Source organism: Anser anser (genome assembly GCF_964211835.1).
Source record: "Anser anser genome assembly, chromosome: 1".
NCBI classification, from domain to species: domain Eukaryota; kingdom Metazoa; phylum Chordata; class Aves; order Anseriformes; family Anatidae; genus Anser; species Anser anser.
In genome coordinates this window covers 193,240,851-193,259,335 of record NC_139720.1, presented here as the reverse complement: position 1 = coordinate 193,259,335, position 18,485 = coordinate 193,240,851, and the positions used below count along the sequence as shown (strand labels likewise).

Sequence of the window (18,485 nt, the reverse complement as noted above, 5' to 3'; positions counted from 1 at the left end):
GGCAAAAAGCTTCACCCACATTTTAAGCTGATACACAAGCCTCCGAAAGCAGTGCTGAAACATGGCACCTACTTTGTTCTGCTGATTTTCTGGAGTGGTGGGAGTGAGCAACAGGTCAGCCTTACTTTATCGAGCTTCTCAGACATTCATCTGCAACTTCCTAACACTGGTTCAGATGAAGTTTTAAAACTGCTATTTTCCAACATATCAACATTTTTTTTTCACTGCTGCTTATTTACATTCACTTTCTCAGAAGGCTTTTAATAATGAATATGTCATGTACAGCACAAGAAAAGCTGTCAAGTTTGTTGGGGATAAGAGGGGGTGTTTTTAAACTGATGTTGTTTCAGTGTAGCTGAAATTCAAAGAGCATTTGTGTCTCCCCTGTGCTGTTGATTTCTGCTTTATAACCAGGCACTAATACTACCAATCAAAAGGTGTAGAATTTTTGAAATACAATTCTCAAAACTTTCCAAACTTCTGTATTTAGAAGGCCCTTGTAAATGAGACTCTCATCTCTGAATGAAAACCCTGTGCAGAGTCTTCTCAGTTTTCTCCTCCAGATTTTCTTCACACCAATCACACAAGATTTCCAAATTGGCTTTTCAATTGTGCTTCATTTTTCTCAGAAAAGAGGAAGCAAGGTGAAAATTAAGTAATCAATTTATTCCCCAATTCATTTCAAGTCAGATCAAATACCTGGTAAAAACAGGGAGCAGCCAATACTTCTTTTCATCTCCAAAAACCTCCCTTAGATTTTTGCCACATCCAAGAGAAAAGCCATTTTTATCAGGGCCATTTCGAAATGTGGGTGCACGGAATGTTTCTGTAAAAGAAAAACACGCAACTTACTTTAAAGCACCAAGCAGTCAGGGAAAATAGACAGTCTCAAACTTCTCTACTGTGAACAGTCTCAGGCAAGCTAAGACCATCTTGGATGTGTATTATGGGGGAAAAAAAATGATTGCCACCTTAAGTAATAAAAAACATTAAAAAAATCTAAGCGTTAATGTTCACATAAGAACAGTCATCTTTCTCTCTTTACATTTAACTTAAGGTCTGAGGCAAAGCAAAATACCATCAGCATGCTGAAGATACCACATGCTCTCTTTGACCTGTGCACATCTTTGAGCAGACGACGACTTCTGCATAAATAAGCAATTTACCATTGAGCATTACTGTACCTAAACTCATACAGGACAGGTTTTTTCCACTCTGTCCAGGGCTGAAGTCAAACTAAGATCATACCACGGTATCAGAGAAAGATGAGATCTATTACATTAGAGAAACAGACACACCATGAGATACAGCAAACCACCTAAACTTGACCGACCTACTATTTACCTAGTCAGACAGGTTACACACTTGGCCAAGAACCAAGAGGACTCATTCCTCTCTCCATACCAACACCATGTCTTTTCACAATCATGAACCAGAAAGTAAATATTGATTGTGCTGTCAATGACCTACAATGACTTTTGGGCAAGGAACATGTTAACATTTCTTTCAAAGCTAAAAGAGATCCCGTGAAAATTCCTTAGCTTGTAGATACACAGAGGAAAAATGACTTAACCATCCTGTCAAGCAACCAAAAAAATTCATTTTCTTCTATTGAAAAATTCTAACAAGCAGAAAGTAGTATCTCTTTCAATTAACTCATTTGTTTTTGGGGACACAAATTTAACTTCCAAAAAAAGGTAGAAGATTTTGACTTTAGTTGTGGCACTACCCACCACATCCCTGAAAAAAAAAAAAAAAAACACTTTAAAAATGCTTTAGCAGGAACTTAGATACTTTAACTAATGCAAGTAACTTCCTTACACTCATCAATGACATTTAGAATGTTTAGGCACAGAAATTACCTGCAAGCCATATTCTTTTATTACTTAGGACATGTGCATCAGTGTTTCCATTTTTCTTGCAGTGCTTTTACAAGTCACTTCCTAATACCAAAGTCCACTTTATCTCGCAGGATTTAAGAATACTCTTTCAGATCTGGAGCAAAATGTATTATATTCATACACAGGACAGCCCTCACCTCAGGTGGGGCCACCCAGCTACTCAAAGTATTGTAACAACAGGGTAACTGGTAAGTAGCAATTCTGTTACATTACTTAACACTATATAAAAACCACAACAAAAATGTGCCTCATTAGTCTCAAAATACAAATAAAACCAAAAAATTGACATTCATCATGAATCTCCACACTTGACTCCACCAGAGTATCCACTACACTAGGAAATGCAAGACAAGGTTTGACCTTTTTTGCTTTCACCAAAAGTTCTTCTTGCTGCACAGAATTTTAAAATCCCATTAAACGTGAAAGTTTATCCTTCCATCATCAGCAACTTGTTTTTTGGGACAAGGAACAGTTCTGTACTCCAATTAACTGACCTATTGTTGATCTGTTTTTGCCAACTAGCCAGCAGTGGTAGCTGAAGAGCGACAGTATGCTGATGAAGAACATGGCTGCCACAAAGAAAAGGAATAGTACGTGGAATTTTGCATGGGTGTCTCGCAATTCATTCTGGGGAGAAAGAAAGAAAGAACGAGATTAACATGTTAACACTTCTTTAGCAGTTAATGCAGTATTATCACCAAACATTTTCTGCTACGCCCATTCTGATATAGGTATTTCACCCCATTTTTCACAACGAAAAGCAGCACAAGCAGGGCCTTCCTTCCATGTCATGTTAAACCAGTGTCTATATAACAGCATTCGAAGGCTGATGGGTACCCCCTCCACCTGACTTTAGTTACATCACTGCACGTGTTCATCTGTCTGCTTGCACTGTATATAACCAGGTTAGTTTTTAAATGCACAGCAAGGGGCAAGTAAAAAAAAAAACACAAAAATGTACTAAAAAACATTCACTGTGCAGCCACAGCCAAAGAAACACTGAAAACACATCCAAAATTGCTTTTCTTCAAGAGAAGATACAATGAAAACTTCCAAACCCTCTCCTGGCAACTTAATAATACTGAAATACTGAAATAATACTTCTGAATAGGCATAAGGAACATGAATGGGAAGTGGCTTAGTTATATCGTGTTTCCAAGGCTGAACAACTCCCAGACAAGATCAGTTTCCTGGGACTGATCTTCAATTTTTGATAATCTCTCAGGTTTAGGAAACAACCAGCATGTACCTAGCAGAACAAATTTGCCATCTCTGACAAGCCAGAAGTTACTCACCAGAATATCTACATAAAAAACAACAATTTCAGTCCAACCACCAAAAAATAACCTCCCACCCACAGGCGATAGTCAATTCCACCCCCAGCCCCAACCATATTTAGGCTTGCGCTTTCAAGAGGCCAATAGGATTTGTAACAATACTATTCTAGTTCTATATCCTCAAAATTGCAGTACTTTTAAGCGGCTGACCTTTAGCAGCACTATGAAAGCAGAGATGCTATTTTTATTCAGCAGTTTAGTTAGCATTATTGCCATTACTTTTTCCATTAGCTCATTCAGCATACACACTTATCTGAGGCTTATTTTTTTTTTAGATTATCTAGAAGACATTTCGATTGAGATCAAGTGCATACAGGTATATCTACATCCACATACACTGCCAATATTCATAAGCAAAAGAGATTACAAATTTTCTCCCTTTCAAACTATTTACACCATAGTTTGGTGTAAATAGCTACTACGAAGGATTGGATTAGAAAAACTATAGTAGGAACATTTTTTAAGTAATTACATCAATATTGAATTTTACCTTTGGACAATTCTCTGCAGCTTTCCTGCGGCAAAGCTTTGCACAAACAAAGAATTTATTAAACACTAATATTATGTTAAGACCAAATGTTTGAAAACAGCATGAGCTTTGTTAAGAAAGAAATGGTTGGTGTGCACACGTGCTCTCGGACGTGCCAAGTTCCAACGCCCATCAGCAGCCTTAGCCCCCGTTCTCCAAGAGAATGGAGGACAGAGTACACAAGAGCACATGACTAACTCCCAAGGCGTGTGATTTTCTTCTGAAGTACTGCTGTTCAGATTGGGGCTGGATCACTTTCAAGTGGTTTCCTTGTCCTGAGCAGCGTGACTGCACTGGGTGCGTTCTTTACTAGTTTCCTCCACGAGTAAGGTTTATGGTGACACTGTCTATGATGACACCATTCATACAACTCTGTAAAGCTAACAATACTCCAGAGAATAAGAATAAACCATAAAGCAATGGTTTATAAATAAACAAAATAATCTGACTTCAGAACATAACTATTACCATTAGATGTACGTTCAGTCAAAAGCACAAAAAATAAGATACCATTCCTTCCACGACTTTGTTTAAAAAAAAAACAATACCAAAAACCATCAACAACAAAACGTAACACATCAGTACTGTCTTTTTTCTTCCCAATGTCCTGCAATACTGAGAATTGTGTGAGAGATATTTTCAGTCTAACGCCTGAAATTCAACCAGTACTTAAGAAAAGAAAGAAAGAAACAAGAAAGCTTAGTTCAAGTTAGACTTCAAATTCCAAATTTTAAAGAATGTTATTAACCACCTTAGCTAAGATGCTAGCACTTCACAAATCTGTCCTACATAAGACGTATGGCTTTTCAGTAAGCCTAGGGAGAGCCCAAGCTTTTACCCTGGAGTCTGGCATATATTAACAGCAATTTCAAAAATGCTGGCTACCTTCTGATCATGCGAGAGTAAGCAAATGATAAGAGTCCAGCTGTTTGAACTGCCATCTACATCCAGTTTCTTTATCTATTGCCTTTATTTACTTGTTTATTGGCTCTAGTTTTGCTTAGACAATTTGTGCTACAGCCCCTCTCCTCACTGCTGTGAATGGGGATGTGAAATATTTTGCGATCCCCTGAAATGAAGGCTAGCAAAAGACATACTCTAACTGCTGCTTGCTTCTAAGCTTTGTGTTAAAACTGTGATGCCTCTTCCTACCTCTGAGCACATTGTGGTTTCCTGGAAAACATGGTTACCAGATTAATTTTTGTAACTTCTCGATGGCATACATACACCCAAGCAGTCATGCTTGCCAATACTTCACTGTCAGTTTGCAATTTACACAAAAACAAAAAGATAACCAGAGCTTCCAGGTTCAGGCATTTCACTACACAATCATAGAGAGAGAGAGAGACTATATGCAACTAGATCCTTAAATCCTACTAAGAATACAAAGTATTACTTATAGGACTCTTCTGGAACTGCTTACTTAAATGAAGTAGTTCTCTATGGACAATTCTCAGGCCAGTTGATTTTGGAGCTCAGAAGAGCAGTGACAGCTTAGTCTTTGTGTTTGGGCCAGAAAATAAAACTTTCTTTCAGTTGCATCTCCCTAGAACAGTAGGTCTATAACCTGGAGAAGGATTTTTTTTTTTTTTTTAAATCATACATCATTAATTTGCCTGATCCCCTGGGAACATTTTCCTCTTCTGATTACACAGCTGGAGCCACTGGCTCTAAGTTCTTGAATGACAGTTGCAGAACTCAAGCATCTTTCAAAAAAGGCTAATTCTTTCCCGGAAAGAAGGGTGCAGGCTTTGAGCACTTATCACAGACTTAATCACAGCTGTGTTCTAGCAGCAATCCACATGCCACAGCATGTGAAAAGAGTGAAACTTCAGTCATTAGTTATTTAAAATCTGTACATTTAGCAGCAGCACAGAAGAGACTTGTAGATGGGAGAACTTCAGAGCTTACAAAGGGAAATGATATGCCCAATAAAATTTGGTCTACTTAGCACACATAATAGCCTGACGGCAGTCACTATTCTGAAGGGTCCTTCACAACCTCCTGAACACGACAAGCACTGAGTCATTTGAGCACGTATCAGGTCACTTAAAAAATAATAAGAAAAAATAGTATCAGAGCTCAGCTTGTTACTCATCTTAAATCTAGAAGAAACTCAAACATCTAGTATACATCCCTATGTGTACAGACAGGAGGACTCAGTTCTAACAGAGGACCTGGAATTACTTTTCTTTAATTTTATTTTAAATAGAAGTGGAGTTTTTCAGAAGTATGTACCATCTGTCCCGGAACACATACTGTATCCTTAAATTAACTATGCTCAGGATTGCCAAAATAATTTGGAGGACACTGAAAGACATTGGAAACAGCTGGAAAAAAAACAGGTTTCAAGGTGGGAGGGAGCAGAACAAAGAGAGTGGATACAAACATACACTGGGAAGTGCTACCATGTACTATGTAAACAAGGCATCAAGAACTGGGCGTTCAGCCAAGACTGGTGCCTGTGTCAAATGCATTTTGTTAAGCGGTGGATTTATCTGCTTATCTTTAACAACTTCCTAGGTATTAGAATAAGAATTTTATGAGTATAGGAAAAGGAGTTACGTGTATAACAACAACAACAACGTGTCACTCATACTTCCTTGATCTATACAAACCAGATTTAAACTCCCACAGCAGAGTGTAAGCCTGTGGTAAACACTTAGAGCCAGCACGGCTGTTCCATCACAGCATGAACAGTATTAAAACCTTTTGTCAGTACTTCTGCACAGAGCATGAAAGATGCTATGCAAGTCTTGCAGGTGTGACAGATTTTTGGTGTGACAGATTATTTTTTTTTCAATCAGAAGAAGTGCATGTCTCACAATATTTGCTAGAATCTGCATGTGCATGTTGCATCTGTAAACAAATTCCATCAACAGTTCAAAACAATGGACTGCTAAAATTTGTGTAGGTAGCATGCACACCTTTAAAATCTCATTACTCCAACTTCTGAAGGTTACATTCCAAGTATTTCATCTTCTACCTGGCAATGGCTATATACGCTTTCTCTGAAAACATTTATAAGGAAGCAAAAAAGAAATGCTACCTTCTGAAAACCAAACTATAACATTTCTCACAGTCAAGCTATAAAGGAAAAAACAAAACAAATCTAGAGAGCCCTAACAGTTATCTGTCTGATGCTGTAGCAAACACTGCTTCACTATGTTGCTAATGCTCAGCAATCTACACGCAGGACGTATCCGTAGGCCACCCTGATCTACAGACGTAGAGAGAAGTTTCCAGGACTATTCTGTAGTCATCAGCACCCATCTAAACGCTTACATACTAGAGCCGTATTAAATTTTGCAAGTCCACATGATGATGGTGCCACCAACTCTTTCTGGAATTCCACTTTAATCAAGTTATTATAAAATCATAGGAATATTAGCTTTGTGGAACGAGTGTTTTAGTGTGAATAAAATCAGTCAGAGATCTATTCTAATTATAAGATCATGGTATCATCAAATTTTGTCTTGGAAGTAACAGGGAAATGAAAGCAACAAATGCAAGCACACAACTACATTTCCTGTTGTCACATTTCAGAAGTAGCCCATTCTTGCATAAAACATTTTAAGCATCTAAAGCATTAAAAATATATCCCTCTTAAGTTCACTTCCTCTGCTGAAGAGTCCACTTCAGTATCATGTCCAATGGGCTTTGGAATAGGCTTGCTGCAAATGTTGGTATTAAATGTTCATTGTGGTCAGATGTCCTACTGACTTTCATTGCAGTAACAGTTATGAAGTGAGGTGACAAAGCAAATTCATTTTCCTTGCTCAAGCACTGACTGGTAAATATGTAAGAGCACATCTACAGTTTCATTGGAAATTGCATACAAAACAGTGTAAAGCAGCCAGGCAGATGTTTGGAAGTGACACATTCACAAATTAAAAATTTAACTATTTACAGTCAAGCAAGACTGAACAGCAGAATCAGATCATTTCATTTGCAACACCTGTTAAGCCACAGCTCTGAGTGATAAATACACCTGTGACTTTCATCTCACACAATACCAAAAGCTCAATTCCCACACACTGCTCTCCAGTGATGGGTTGCTACACAGAGCTCAGAGACTACGAGAAACATAGTACTTTGGCAGATCAGACCCATAGGCTCAGATGAACACAAACAAATGTGTTTGCACCATTTATCTTACCTGTCTAATGACATCTGTCTCAAAGTACAGCTGTTCTGAATACATGATCAAGCTTCCGTTACCCTGACATGGCACTTTTCTCCAGTAAAGAGTCTTTCTTTTGCTATAGACAATTACTGCTCTTCACAGCTACAGCAAGTAGCGTCTAAGAAACACGTGCTGTCGTTTATTTATAAACATGTGATGGAAAGCTTTCCACTTAACAGCGATTTTCTTTCCCATGTTAGTTAATGGAATCTGATTAAGAGAATTCTGATGCTAGCTCTTCCGTCTCAAGAGACTGGAAGGCACAGTACAAGGTTTCGGAGATGAAAGGAAATGACATCAGAAGATGCTCTATTCAGCCTGGAACATAACTGCAACAAAAGTGATAGGAGCAATAACGCTGACATGCAAGGATGTTTACCTTTCACATATATTCTACTAAATCTAGTAAGGTACACGTATATGTATCTATTATTTTATCTATTATTACTGACAATGGTTACAAGGAACACGGATATCTTTAGCACCATATCTACCCATATCAGATCAATAAAACCCACTAGTATGAAGTTCAGACATGCCTACATAAGGACTCCAAAACAGAGACTGGTGAGTTCCCAAAAAATTCACCTGCCTTATCCAATAGCAGAGTAACCACAAAGGCACAAGATTATTTTGTATTTCACATCTGTTGGTATTTTGATGTATGTGTGTGTGTATACATATAAACATACACTCATGCATACACACGCGTAATTGTTTGATAAAACCAGGTCTTTCTATATCTACGTATCTATAACCAATACTCTCAAAGAAACCTGAGCTGTGACATTTGATTTTGATGGAGCAGAGAAACCGCAGTGTCCTCATCGGAACTTCTTCCCCCAATTATTCATCCTAGGCAGTGCAATAAATTTAATTAATATTCGGAAGGTTCTCCTGATTCAGTCACTTCGATCGATGCTGTTAATGGTAATGAACTATGGAACAGAGTAAATGGTGAGTGACAACATGCTGAGGCAGCCTTCAATAAACACATGCAAGATTAAACAAACAAACACAAAAAAGCCTTAGAACTTACTGTCCAGAACTTTATGAAGTACTGCAAGACTGTAGCAGCAACAAACAGACAGTACAGTAAGGAATACATTAAAAACAGGAGGAAGAATTTGTAGTTAGAAAATCCCACACAATTATTCACCCTAGAAGGAGGGGAAAGAGAAAGAGGTTACTATGATATACCAAAATAATAATAATAAAAAAAAACCAGTACACTCAGCTGTTTTTGCAGAGCATAATGTGTATGATGTCAGTGGTATGTCCAAAACAGTTTGGCACTAGTGTTTCAGAAGCATTTTAAGCCATCATTTTGAATGAAGGCCAAGTTAGCTGGGCCCCTCCCACAAATTTTGCTCCCTCCCAGGAATTTCTACAGGACAAGGCATGAGCTGTCAAAGCATTAGATGCAAACAGTCTCTGTAGGAAGCATCTCGCATACTAGGAACTAATGACAGCGATTGCAGAAGATAACACAAATCTCTCCATCAATTTCAGTGGATGTCGCTTTTGTTATAAAAACACTTTCAAGTCAACTACTGATAGCAGTATCTTTGTAACAACAGCAGATAATATTTTTACTGACTACCAGTGAACACAAACTGCAGAAGAGCAACCATTTGAGGGGATGTTATGCATCATCTAGAACCAAGAACTGATTTTCACAATGTAGTGGTTATCGCCTCTTCTGTTGATAACACCACTGAACTAAATGAAATGCCATTTCTCGTAGGTCTTGTTAACTCCATGGTTTCTCTGTATAAGGAAAAACTGTATGGTTTGGGCTGCTGGGCCTGCAATGCTAACTTGCAACACACATGAACAAAATTTATTTTCATGTAATAAAGACTCAAGAAATTCTGTGAAAATCAAATTTTACTGCAAAGTTTCATTTTCTGAAGCAGCATGAAGGAGCTAATTAATCATTATAATACTGCCTTTTTTTTTTAAAAATGAACTTACCATGGACAATGGTGGTCCATTTTTAGTACACATCTGAAAAAAGAGCAGAGGATATTTCCAGCAAGTTAAAGCAAAAAGTGTATTTGCTTTCTAAGACGTATGCTTTTACCTTCTATAATTTTTTTTTTATTTGTAATTTCCTCACTGAAACTTTTTACAGGTCTTCTCATTCATGCTATGTCTCCACATTACAGCAGCCATCCTTTCAACCGAAAGGACTAAGTGAGATACAAGAGAGTTATGAAGAGAGCCTCTTAAATTAACATGGGGAGCATTACTGAGCAACACTCAAACCATGTTATTTATAGTTCATTAAGCCACACTAGTCTTACGTGTGCAATGAAAGAAAACAAATCCAAAGGACCCTTCACAGCTGTGTGGATAAGGTATGTCACTGGGTCATTCATTTCAACTAAGTCTACCTTAGGGCTATTTTTGCTACCTTTTTGTCTGTTCCTTGCTCGTTTGTTTATGGTAATTGAGGGGAAAAAACAGCACAGTGGGTAAATTGAATAGTTCACAGGCCATTTTCATCCAGTTTTTGTAAAAAGTCGGATGCTAGACATTTCAGACAGACATTCATTTGCTAATAAATTTGATTTTAGCCAAAAGATGTGCATTAGGTTCTTTAGTTAAGTAGATTTCCTCAAGCTCAGACATACAAAGTCTCACTCACAGCTTCAGCGCCCTTACAGACTTCTCTGATGACTCAGAACGAGGTTAGAGAACAACAGTGGTGTCTTTTAAACAGCAAAGACATGCAATTCCACTGTCACTCTTTGAGATAAAGCAGTATTAGTAGCACACATCTGTTTCAAAGCTGCAGAAGCAAGATAAAATAGAAGAGCTCTATAATAACCACATGCTGGTATCTCAGACTTGCCTTTCTTTGCTTTCAATGCGAATTTATTTATTTTTACATAAGCACTGCTTTATAAAGCTATAAGCAGATTGCAGGTTTCCTAGAAAGTTCTGCCATTTTGGTCTACAGGGCTGCAACAATAATAATGCACTAATGGGAGGAACTTTGCTTTCTTGAAATCATGGTATGAAGGGTCTGAGAAGGGAACAAATTGTAAAATCTGCTGTTATGCAGGGGTTGACACACCGATGAAATGAACACACTGAAGTGATAGTAGAAGGAAAGAGAAACTCCATCATTTCAGATGCAGTAACTTACATGTCACACGCAGAACAGTGGTGGCAGCGGTCAGGTTTGATTAGCTGGCATCGATCACAGTATCTGATGGCTGCATTCAAGTGGCAAGGGTCAAGTTGTAAGAACTCGGTGAATTTTACAAAGACTTTCCCTCTTAATGCAAACTGAATCTTAGAGAGCTCCCTCCCAATCACACCTGTTTTCACAGACCTACTCATACAATATATATGTTTGAGTTTTTTAAAGAAACATATAGAAGTATTTAAAACTCTTGTCAATTACTGCTATATGGAGTCCATTTCCATTTACTCATTACCCGCTCAGTTTTCCTGTCCTTCACCCTCTGGCAATGACCTATCTTTTGTTTTCTTTCACCTCTGGAGAGAGTACCTGGGCATCCCATTGTGAAACTACAACCTTTCAGTAAGCCAACTTTCAACATTAGCCTTCTCTATCCTCTTCAGCAAACAGAGATCTAGCAGACTGTTCAGCAAATTAGCTCTTCCTCATTTTTCCAAGTTATTTTTAAATAAGCCTTCAAGCTCTTCTCAATGGAAACAAGACACCAGTACAGTCAGTTTGAAAGGAGGAGGAAAGCCAACACCTACAGCTGAGCAGAACTGCTAAGAGCTGGCAAGAGCTTCCCAGACCACTCCAGGGACTGGGATTCCCTCAGAGGGAGGTTTGTATTCAAAAAAAGCCAGGTATCCATAGACTTTGTTTGAAAAGACACAGTCGACTTAGGTGCCTACTATCCTAAATATTTTATATTTTTGGAGAAAAATACAACATTCCTAGTTTCAAGAAAGAGAAACAGGTATATTTAAAAAATATATACATATGCATAAGACAACAGTTTCACAGATCATTCATATATAACTTGAAATAAAAATGTTTATACATATTAAAGCTCTGTACTGAATTATAGATGGGAGTGAAATAACATTTGATCCTTCTTAAATTCTAGCTTTAACTATGAAGTTTCTCCTCCCACAGAATTGATATAGCTCAGAAAAAGTAGTTTAAAGGGGGATATAAATGATTGTAAAATTAAGTGTAAAGTTTAATTTTCATCTATTTCCAGATGTAGTTCTTTTCAGTGGTTACTTTTTGTAGCCAGAAGTAGAGATAAATGTTGTCATTTGTTTGCTCACAAGAAGAGGAATTTTTTTTTTTTGAAAAAGTTATTCCATGTACTGGCTGTATGTAGAGATCCCCAGACAAAGGACTCGAGTTTCTCATGGTGGGAAAAAAAAAACACACACACACAAAAGAAAAAAAAAAAACCACCACAAGGTCATGGCCTTTGCAGTACATGCTTAACAGATTATTCATTAACATCAAATGAATCTCACCAAATTAAACTAAGCAGCTTCGGGATCACAAAATTATCTTTGTATCTCACCTCGTGATGCTGTTGTCGTATAGATAGGCAAGTCTTTAGCAGCTCTTCTCAAAATCTCCTGCTGGGATTCTGGTCTCTCTTCCTTCTCATATTGTTCTTTATCAGCTTTTGACAAGCAGAACTGGGAAGGAAAAAGACAGAATGAAGGGATAAGAACAATTACTACTTTGTGTCCTACTCAAGTTCCAAGGAGAACCTTACATATCTTAATCCTGTCTCTGGGTGACCCCTGACCTCCTCCTTCCCGCTGAATGCTACAGGAGACCCTCAAAACTACATGATGGTCCTGAGCATATTTTAAAGAGAATCACCTTTGTCTCCGTTCCATTATCTGCTTCATTTTCCCTTCGACACAAAGGAAGCCATAAGCTCAGGGGAGTTTTAAGAAGGTGGAACTTAACTCTTGATGAGAGTAAAGTTCTTTTATCCCACTTTCTGACTTAGAGAGGGGCATAAGCCAGAGAAAATAGTGAAGAGGGTGTGTGTGGAGTTCGGGGTGGCGACAAGGAACTTTTCATTGCTTCCTCAGAGAATTTGAGAGAGTTTAAATGGAATTTTTACTTGGGAGTAGTCAGCACTGGTTTCAAAATCCCTAACCTGCATTGGAAGCAACTTCAACAAAGCTTGTACAGCTTCAGAGTTAGAAACCTTGGTGTAGTATGAGGACCATTCCTGTTGAAGCCTTACTAAAATGTAAGGCTTTACCAGTATAACCTGGAGAGCTTCTACTCACTTGCAAAACACTTTGGTATCCACCGAAATTACAGCTTTACCATTAAGCCCCACAAAACCCAGTGTGCTGACGAGTCCCTGTGGAGTGGGGGCTGAACTCACAATTTCCTCTGGTATTTTCTATTCTGAAGCACTTTTAAACTCTGAGCTTCCCACAAGGACTACAAGAACCCTTTTTATGAGCACACATAGACAAAGTATTCATAGCAGTGAGTGGAAAATGCTGTGTGTGCAGCTGGAACAAAAATTGGCTTAGTGTGGCTTAACATGAACATATTTTCCTACCAAGAATATGTATATGACTAGTTCACATGGATTTTCATCTCATCATGTTCTTTTTCCTCTTTTGGATTTGAGTCGGTTGGCAAGCAACAGTGAAGACTCGACTTACAGAAAAGGAGGAAGCAGTAAGACGTTGCTGTAATTTCTCAGTGTTATTTCCCAATCTAGAATGCAAATAAATTGCCCCATATCCCACAGAATCTAATTGTCACCTGTTACATATGGTAGCATTCCATTTATTGAGTCTACCCATCATTAAAAGGTGAAACATGAAGCATTGTTTCCTTTTAAATAATCAGAAATTAGTATCAATCTTTGCAAAGAATGAAAATGAAGTTTAATACTTCAGTCATCATCAAGAGTTTGACCTCTTTTTTTTTTTTTTTTTAAATCTGTCTCTAAGCTAAAAGCCTAGGTATTTACTGAAATACAAAAACTGGAGATGCTCACATCAAAAACTTAAGACAGATCTGAAGCATCATGCCTTACTCCCTATTGCCCTTTTCTTTAAGAGTCTGCTAGGGTAGCGAATGGCTGTCTCCATGACCTGCAATCAAGCAGAGGTTGCATATACAAAACGCTACTTCTAGATGACACTTCTATGGTAAGTCATTGATGTACAGGAAGGGAACTAAAATACAAAATTTAAAACTTTTTGATTTTTTCCAAGTAGCATAATAATAAACTCTCAAAAAAAAAACTGAATAAGGATTTTGGTTTTCTGAAGTAATTATTTCTGTTCTAATTTCAGAAATTAAAAGGGACATGAAACCACAGATTTGCTAGACAATGGCAGGATATGTATGTTGAAAGACATCAAAAGTTGTCTATTACCACACAGCTAACAGAATTTCCAATGAGGTTCCACTAGTTCTTACCGAAAACAGAATGAGTCCCTTTGTTTCCTTCCTCCTTCTGGATCTAATAATGTTGATTGTTCTTTCTTATGACAAACGTACAGGGATTACACTAGAACAACAGCAGCTGCAGGATCTTTTTTTAGTTCAATAGTGTGATCACAGGATGCTATTTGTTTCACAAGAATGCCTAACTTCAATGACTAAAAATATATACATTTACACTTTCATACAATGAGGAGATTCTGAAGTCTGGTTTTAAATAAAAAAAACTGCAAAAATTACTCACTGATACATGAACAGAAGGGACTTCCCCACAGAGAGAGAGAGAGAATGTTCCCTGAGTAGCTTTTTTTTCCCCTATGAAAGAATTGTATTGATCTGATCTATACCCACACTTAATATAGGAAACATTCCTTACGTGCCATATGCTGAAACCATCCCTTTCAGTCAACAAATATCAAAAGCTTGCTACAACATTACTGCAACTACAGGGTAAGTACTGTCAGAAATTGTTTTCTACTACTGAAGAACCCAAGCAGACAGTGAAAGTTATTAGACTGCTTTAGGAGCAGCCCAAGTTCACATACCTTACAAAAACTACAGTTGCAACCACATCGTAACCAGCTAACCTGCTTAACATTATCATTTGCCTACGGAACCATCCTAAACAAAGACAAATCATACCACCCTGAAGACATTTCAGGATGAAATGTCCTTGACTTTTTTCTCCTTTGCATTTGTAGGCTTAACTATTCAGTACTACTCTTTTCACTTAACTAAAATGCAGAATAGTCTTTAGCTTTTTTCACTATGTATCTTAGAAAGCTGCAGAATATCTAAGACATAATTATGCACTACAGAGCAGTGTTTGCTTTTCCATAGAAGCATAGTTTTAACTCTTTACAAAAATGTTTAAAACTGACATAAGCAATGAAAGTCAGTCTTGCCAAAAATAGAATAAAAATGCAACTCCCACAGTGCAAACAAAGTCTCAAACAGTTTATCCAGTTTAAAAGCTTTTTAAAACCAAGGGAAGTATTTCAAATTTGGTGCCACCATCTCATCCCTACATATACATGCCTGAGGGAAAGTAGAAAGCAAGGTAATTCATTTCAGCCTTATTACTACGTTTTCCTACTTAAAGGTCAAAACTATCTAAAAAATACAAAAATGCAGTCATTGGAGGTATTGATTTTAAAAACGTCAGAAGTCAAACAAACTACATTCTAGCAAAGCACTGTATCCCCAAATTTACTTTTTTGTCTTACTACTTTTGCACATATATGTGACTGTCAAGCTTGAGATGAATTAAACACATTTAATATAAGGAAATGCCATTATACAAAGCATGCAGTATTGTAGGAGTAATCTGATGATTTGCATTCATGATATGCTGTCAAGCTGTTCTATTTTAGATAATGAGAAGGGAAAGGTGAATCATGCATTACTGCAAACAAGTTTCATCACTGAAAACAGTTCATCTATTTATAAAAAAGCATTGACATTTTTCTAACGTCAGATTTACCTCATTGGAGGGGGATGCAGGAGATGTGAAAATTGTCTTCCAATACGACCATACAAACATGACAAATGACAGATGAAAAACCACAAGGTACACAACTGCAATAAAATACAAATAAAAATTTGGTGAATATAGCTGAAGAGAGCAAGAGATAAAACCCCTGATTTTTGATGAGGGCTAGACTATGACATTATGAATCAGCTGATAAGTTATATTAAACCTTTTGCCTGGGTAAATTTAGCACTCTGGCAGTGCCCACTTGAAAAAAAAAAAAAAAAAGAACACAAAAAGCCTCCATAACACCACCAACAAATCACTAAATGTCATAGTTGCTATTCATCAAGGAAATAATATGTTTTTATGTAAGATTCTACAGCAGATTTTGAAGGGAAAAAAACAAAACACAAAAAACCAGAAGTGAATACAGTTTCACCTAAGGCATGCAAGTGATTAACCTGTTTAGATAAAGATGCTACAATTCTACTCTAGATTATGTGATAACTGGCCTACAGAGATCAATTTAATTTTTTAGTATGCATCAAGAGATGTACTTCTAATAGAAACAGCATAGTACTGTGCCATTGTAGAATGTACTGGTTTTCAATAGGAGTGAAAACCCCAAACCAAGAAGAGAGAGGACTAAACTCCAAGATGAGACTTTGCTACGAGTTAAAACTGTTTGGAAATCTTATATCAAATCTTCAGAGGAACATAACTTGGAAGAGTCCTGCTACTACAGCCACCACGGCAATAACAAGTACTATGGAGTCCCATCAATCTATGAATGGGTGTATGTGATATAGTTGCCTTAAATACCAAAGGCTCAGACCTTATGACCAAGGAAGCTTCTTCCAATCTTGTTTCCTCTAACGGTTTCTTTTACCACTTGTAAAGAGGAAAAGGATCGGTCATGCCAGATCAGCAAGTCTTAGAAAATGTCATGCCAAATATTTACATTATCTTCATTTCTTTAGTTGCAATAAGAAGGAAACCTGACCTACTGTCCTATGCAGATACAGAGTTCTTTAAGAAGCCATATTACATAATTCATAGATTGCAGAACAGACCCTACACTTAAGGACCTTTCAGCAGTTCAAAAAAAAAAAACAACAAACAACAGGTACCCAGTCACAGCAGGCATAGTCTTAATTTATCATCTTTCAGGATTTTTACTATTCACTACAGTGAAAAGAACAAAACCAACCAACCACACAAACAAATCAAACTTGAGCTTCCTTCAAAGAATTCTGCTTTTTCTCTTTGCCTCTGACTCCTTCAGCTTCATAGATCTGGCAAATTTTCAACCGTGGAAGCAAGAAGCAAAGCCTTTTTCTAAAACCATCCTAAAATTGTCACTTGAATCCTATTTCTGATAGGAGAGAACCTATGTTTCACTATGCTAGGCGCTACATAATTAGAAACTGTGTTCTATTAAAAACATACTACACACATTCAAACATAACACGGTTAAGCAATTAAAAAGTGAGAAATCTGCAAAAGAGGAGAAAGACCTAAAATCTTCGTGGAAACACCTGCATAAATCAAAGCTTTGGGGGCAAAAAGGGTGAGAGGGGTAGAATAGGAGGAAAGAGAAAACAAGATATAGTGGAGGGAAGGGCATGGCAAAACTCAGTTGCACAGTAAACAGTTAAATTCTGTCCATAAAACTCACCCCCGGAATCCAATCCCTTTTGGGTACCAGTACCACTCGGGACAGTACTCCCTACAGCATCTCACAGCAGTTTCAAATATAAATATAAGCCGGCTTCATTCCTATTCAGTTATTTTCTTGTAATTTGAAGACATGAAAAAAACATCAAATACCTCAGACCCCAATATCTGCTGTTCTTGAGTCGTGAGGAAGTCCCAGCTAAGCTAGGGCGTCCAGGATTCCTGGTGCCGTGCTGTGACCAAGCGAAGTGACTTCACTTTAAAGGCACTGATGCACATTAGACCCTAAGTTATGCCCTCGGGAGGACGATGTCATAAGATACGCTCTTAGCATCCTCCTGAAGCATGCTAAGCCTTCCTCAGATTTACCCCTCACAATTTTTCCTGCATCATTCTTAACACCGCTTTAAGGACAGAGTAGGATTACAGAGCTAATAATACTCAACAAAACCAAATTATACTGTGGAGAGATTGAGAGCTGACTATTCTACTATCCTAATGGATAAAAATCTACGCAAGAATATGAAAATACAAAGACACGGAAACAGTTAGCCTTAATGGGATGAAGAAATCATCAGCAATTGAATTACACGTTGTAATTAAAAACCTGCAGTAAAAGAATTTGAACAGAGCACAATGAAAAATGGTGCAAAATAAATTTGCTAGTATACATATTATTTATTTACATTGCAACATTTACCAGTGCTTTGGCCATTTGACTCTCCAGGTGGTATTTCCTGGCTATTGGAAGTTAGTTTGTAAGAACTTTATGAAACTTGGAACTTTTAAATGAAAAAACAACTTCACATTTCATTTTAAGGTCAACCTCCACTGTAAAGAAATACATGCATGCAGGGTGCCTGTGACATGCCATAGAACTTCAAGTGCAAAAGGTGTGCAAGTGAAAAAAGCCTAACAGGCAGC

General features: G+C 37.5%; 1 protein-coding gene across 4 annotated transcripts in view; it reads right to left on the bottom strand.

Annotated features, from left to right (window-relative positions):
• The window catches only part of ZDHHC20 (zDHHC palmitoyltransferase 20), a 56,129-nt gene that overhangs the window by 10,294 nt on the left and 27,350 nt on the right, over positions 1 to 18,485 (bottom strand). For all 4 annotated transcript variants that reach the window (XM_083834006.1, XM_083834004.1, XM_083834005.1 and 1 more), the window contains 7 exons: positions 15,894 to 15,988; positions 12,495 to 12,615; positions 11,111 to 11,180; positions 9,931 to 9,963; positions 8,993 to 9,113; positions 2,396 to 2,528; positions 700 to 826 (listed from right to left, as the gene is read on the bottom strand). In XM_083834006.1, the coding sequence (XP_083690132.1) occupies positions 700 to 826; positions 2,396 to 2,528; positions 8,993 to 9,113; positions 9,931 to 9,963; positions 11,111 to 11,180; positions 12,495 to 12,615; positions 15,894 to 15,988 (700 nt within the window). The remainder of the gene's footprint in view (positions 1 to 699; positions 827 to 2,395; positions 2,529 to 8,992; positions 9,114 to 9,930; positions 9,964 to 11,110; positions 11,181 to 12,494; positions 12,616 to 15,893; positions 15,989 to 18,485) is intronic.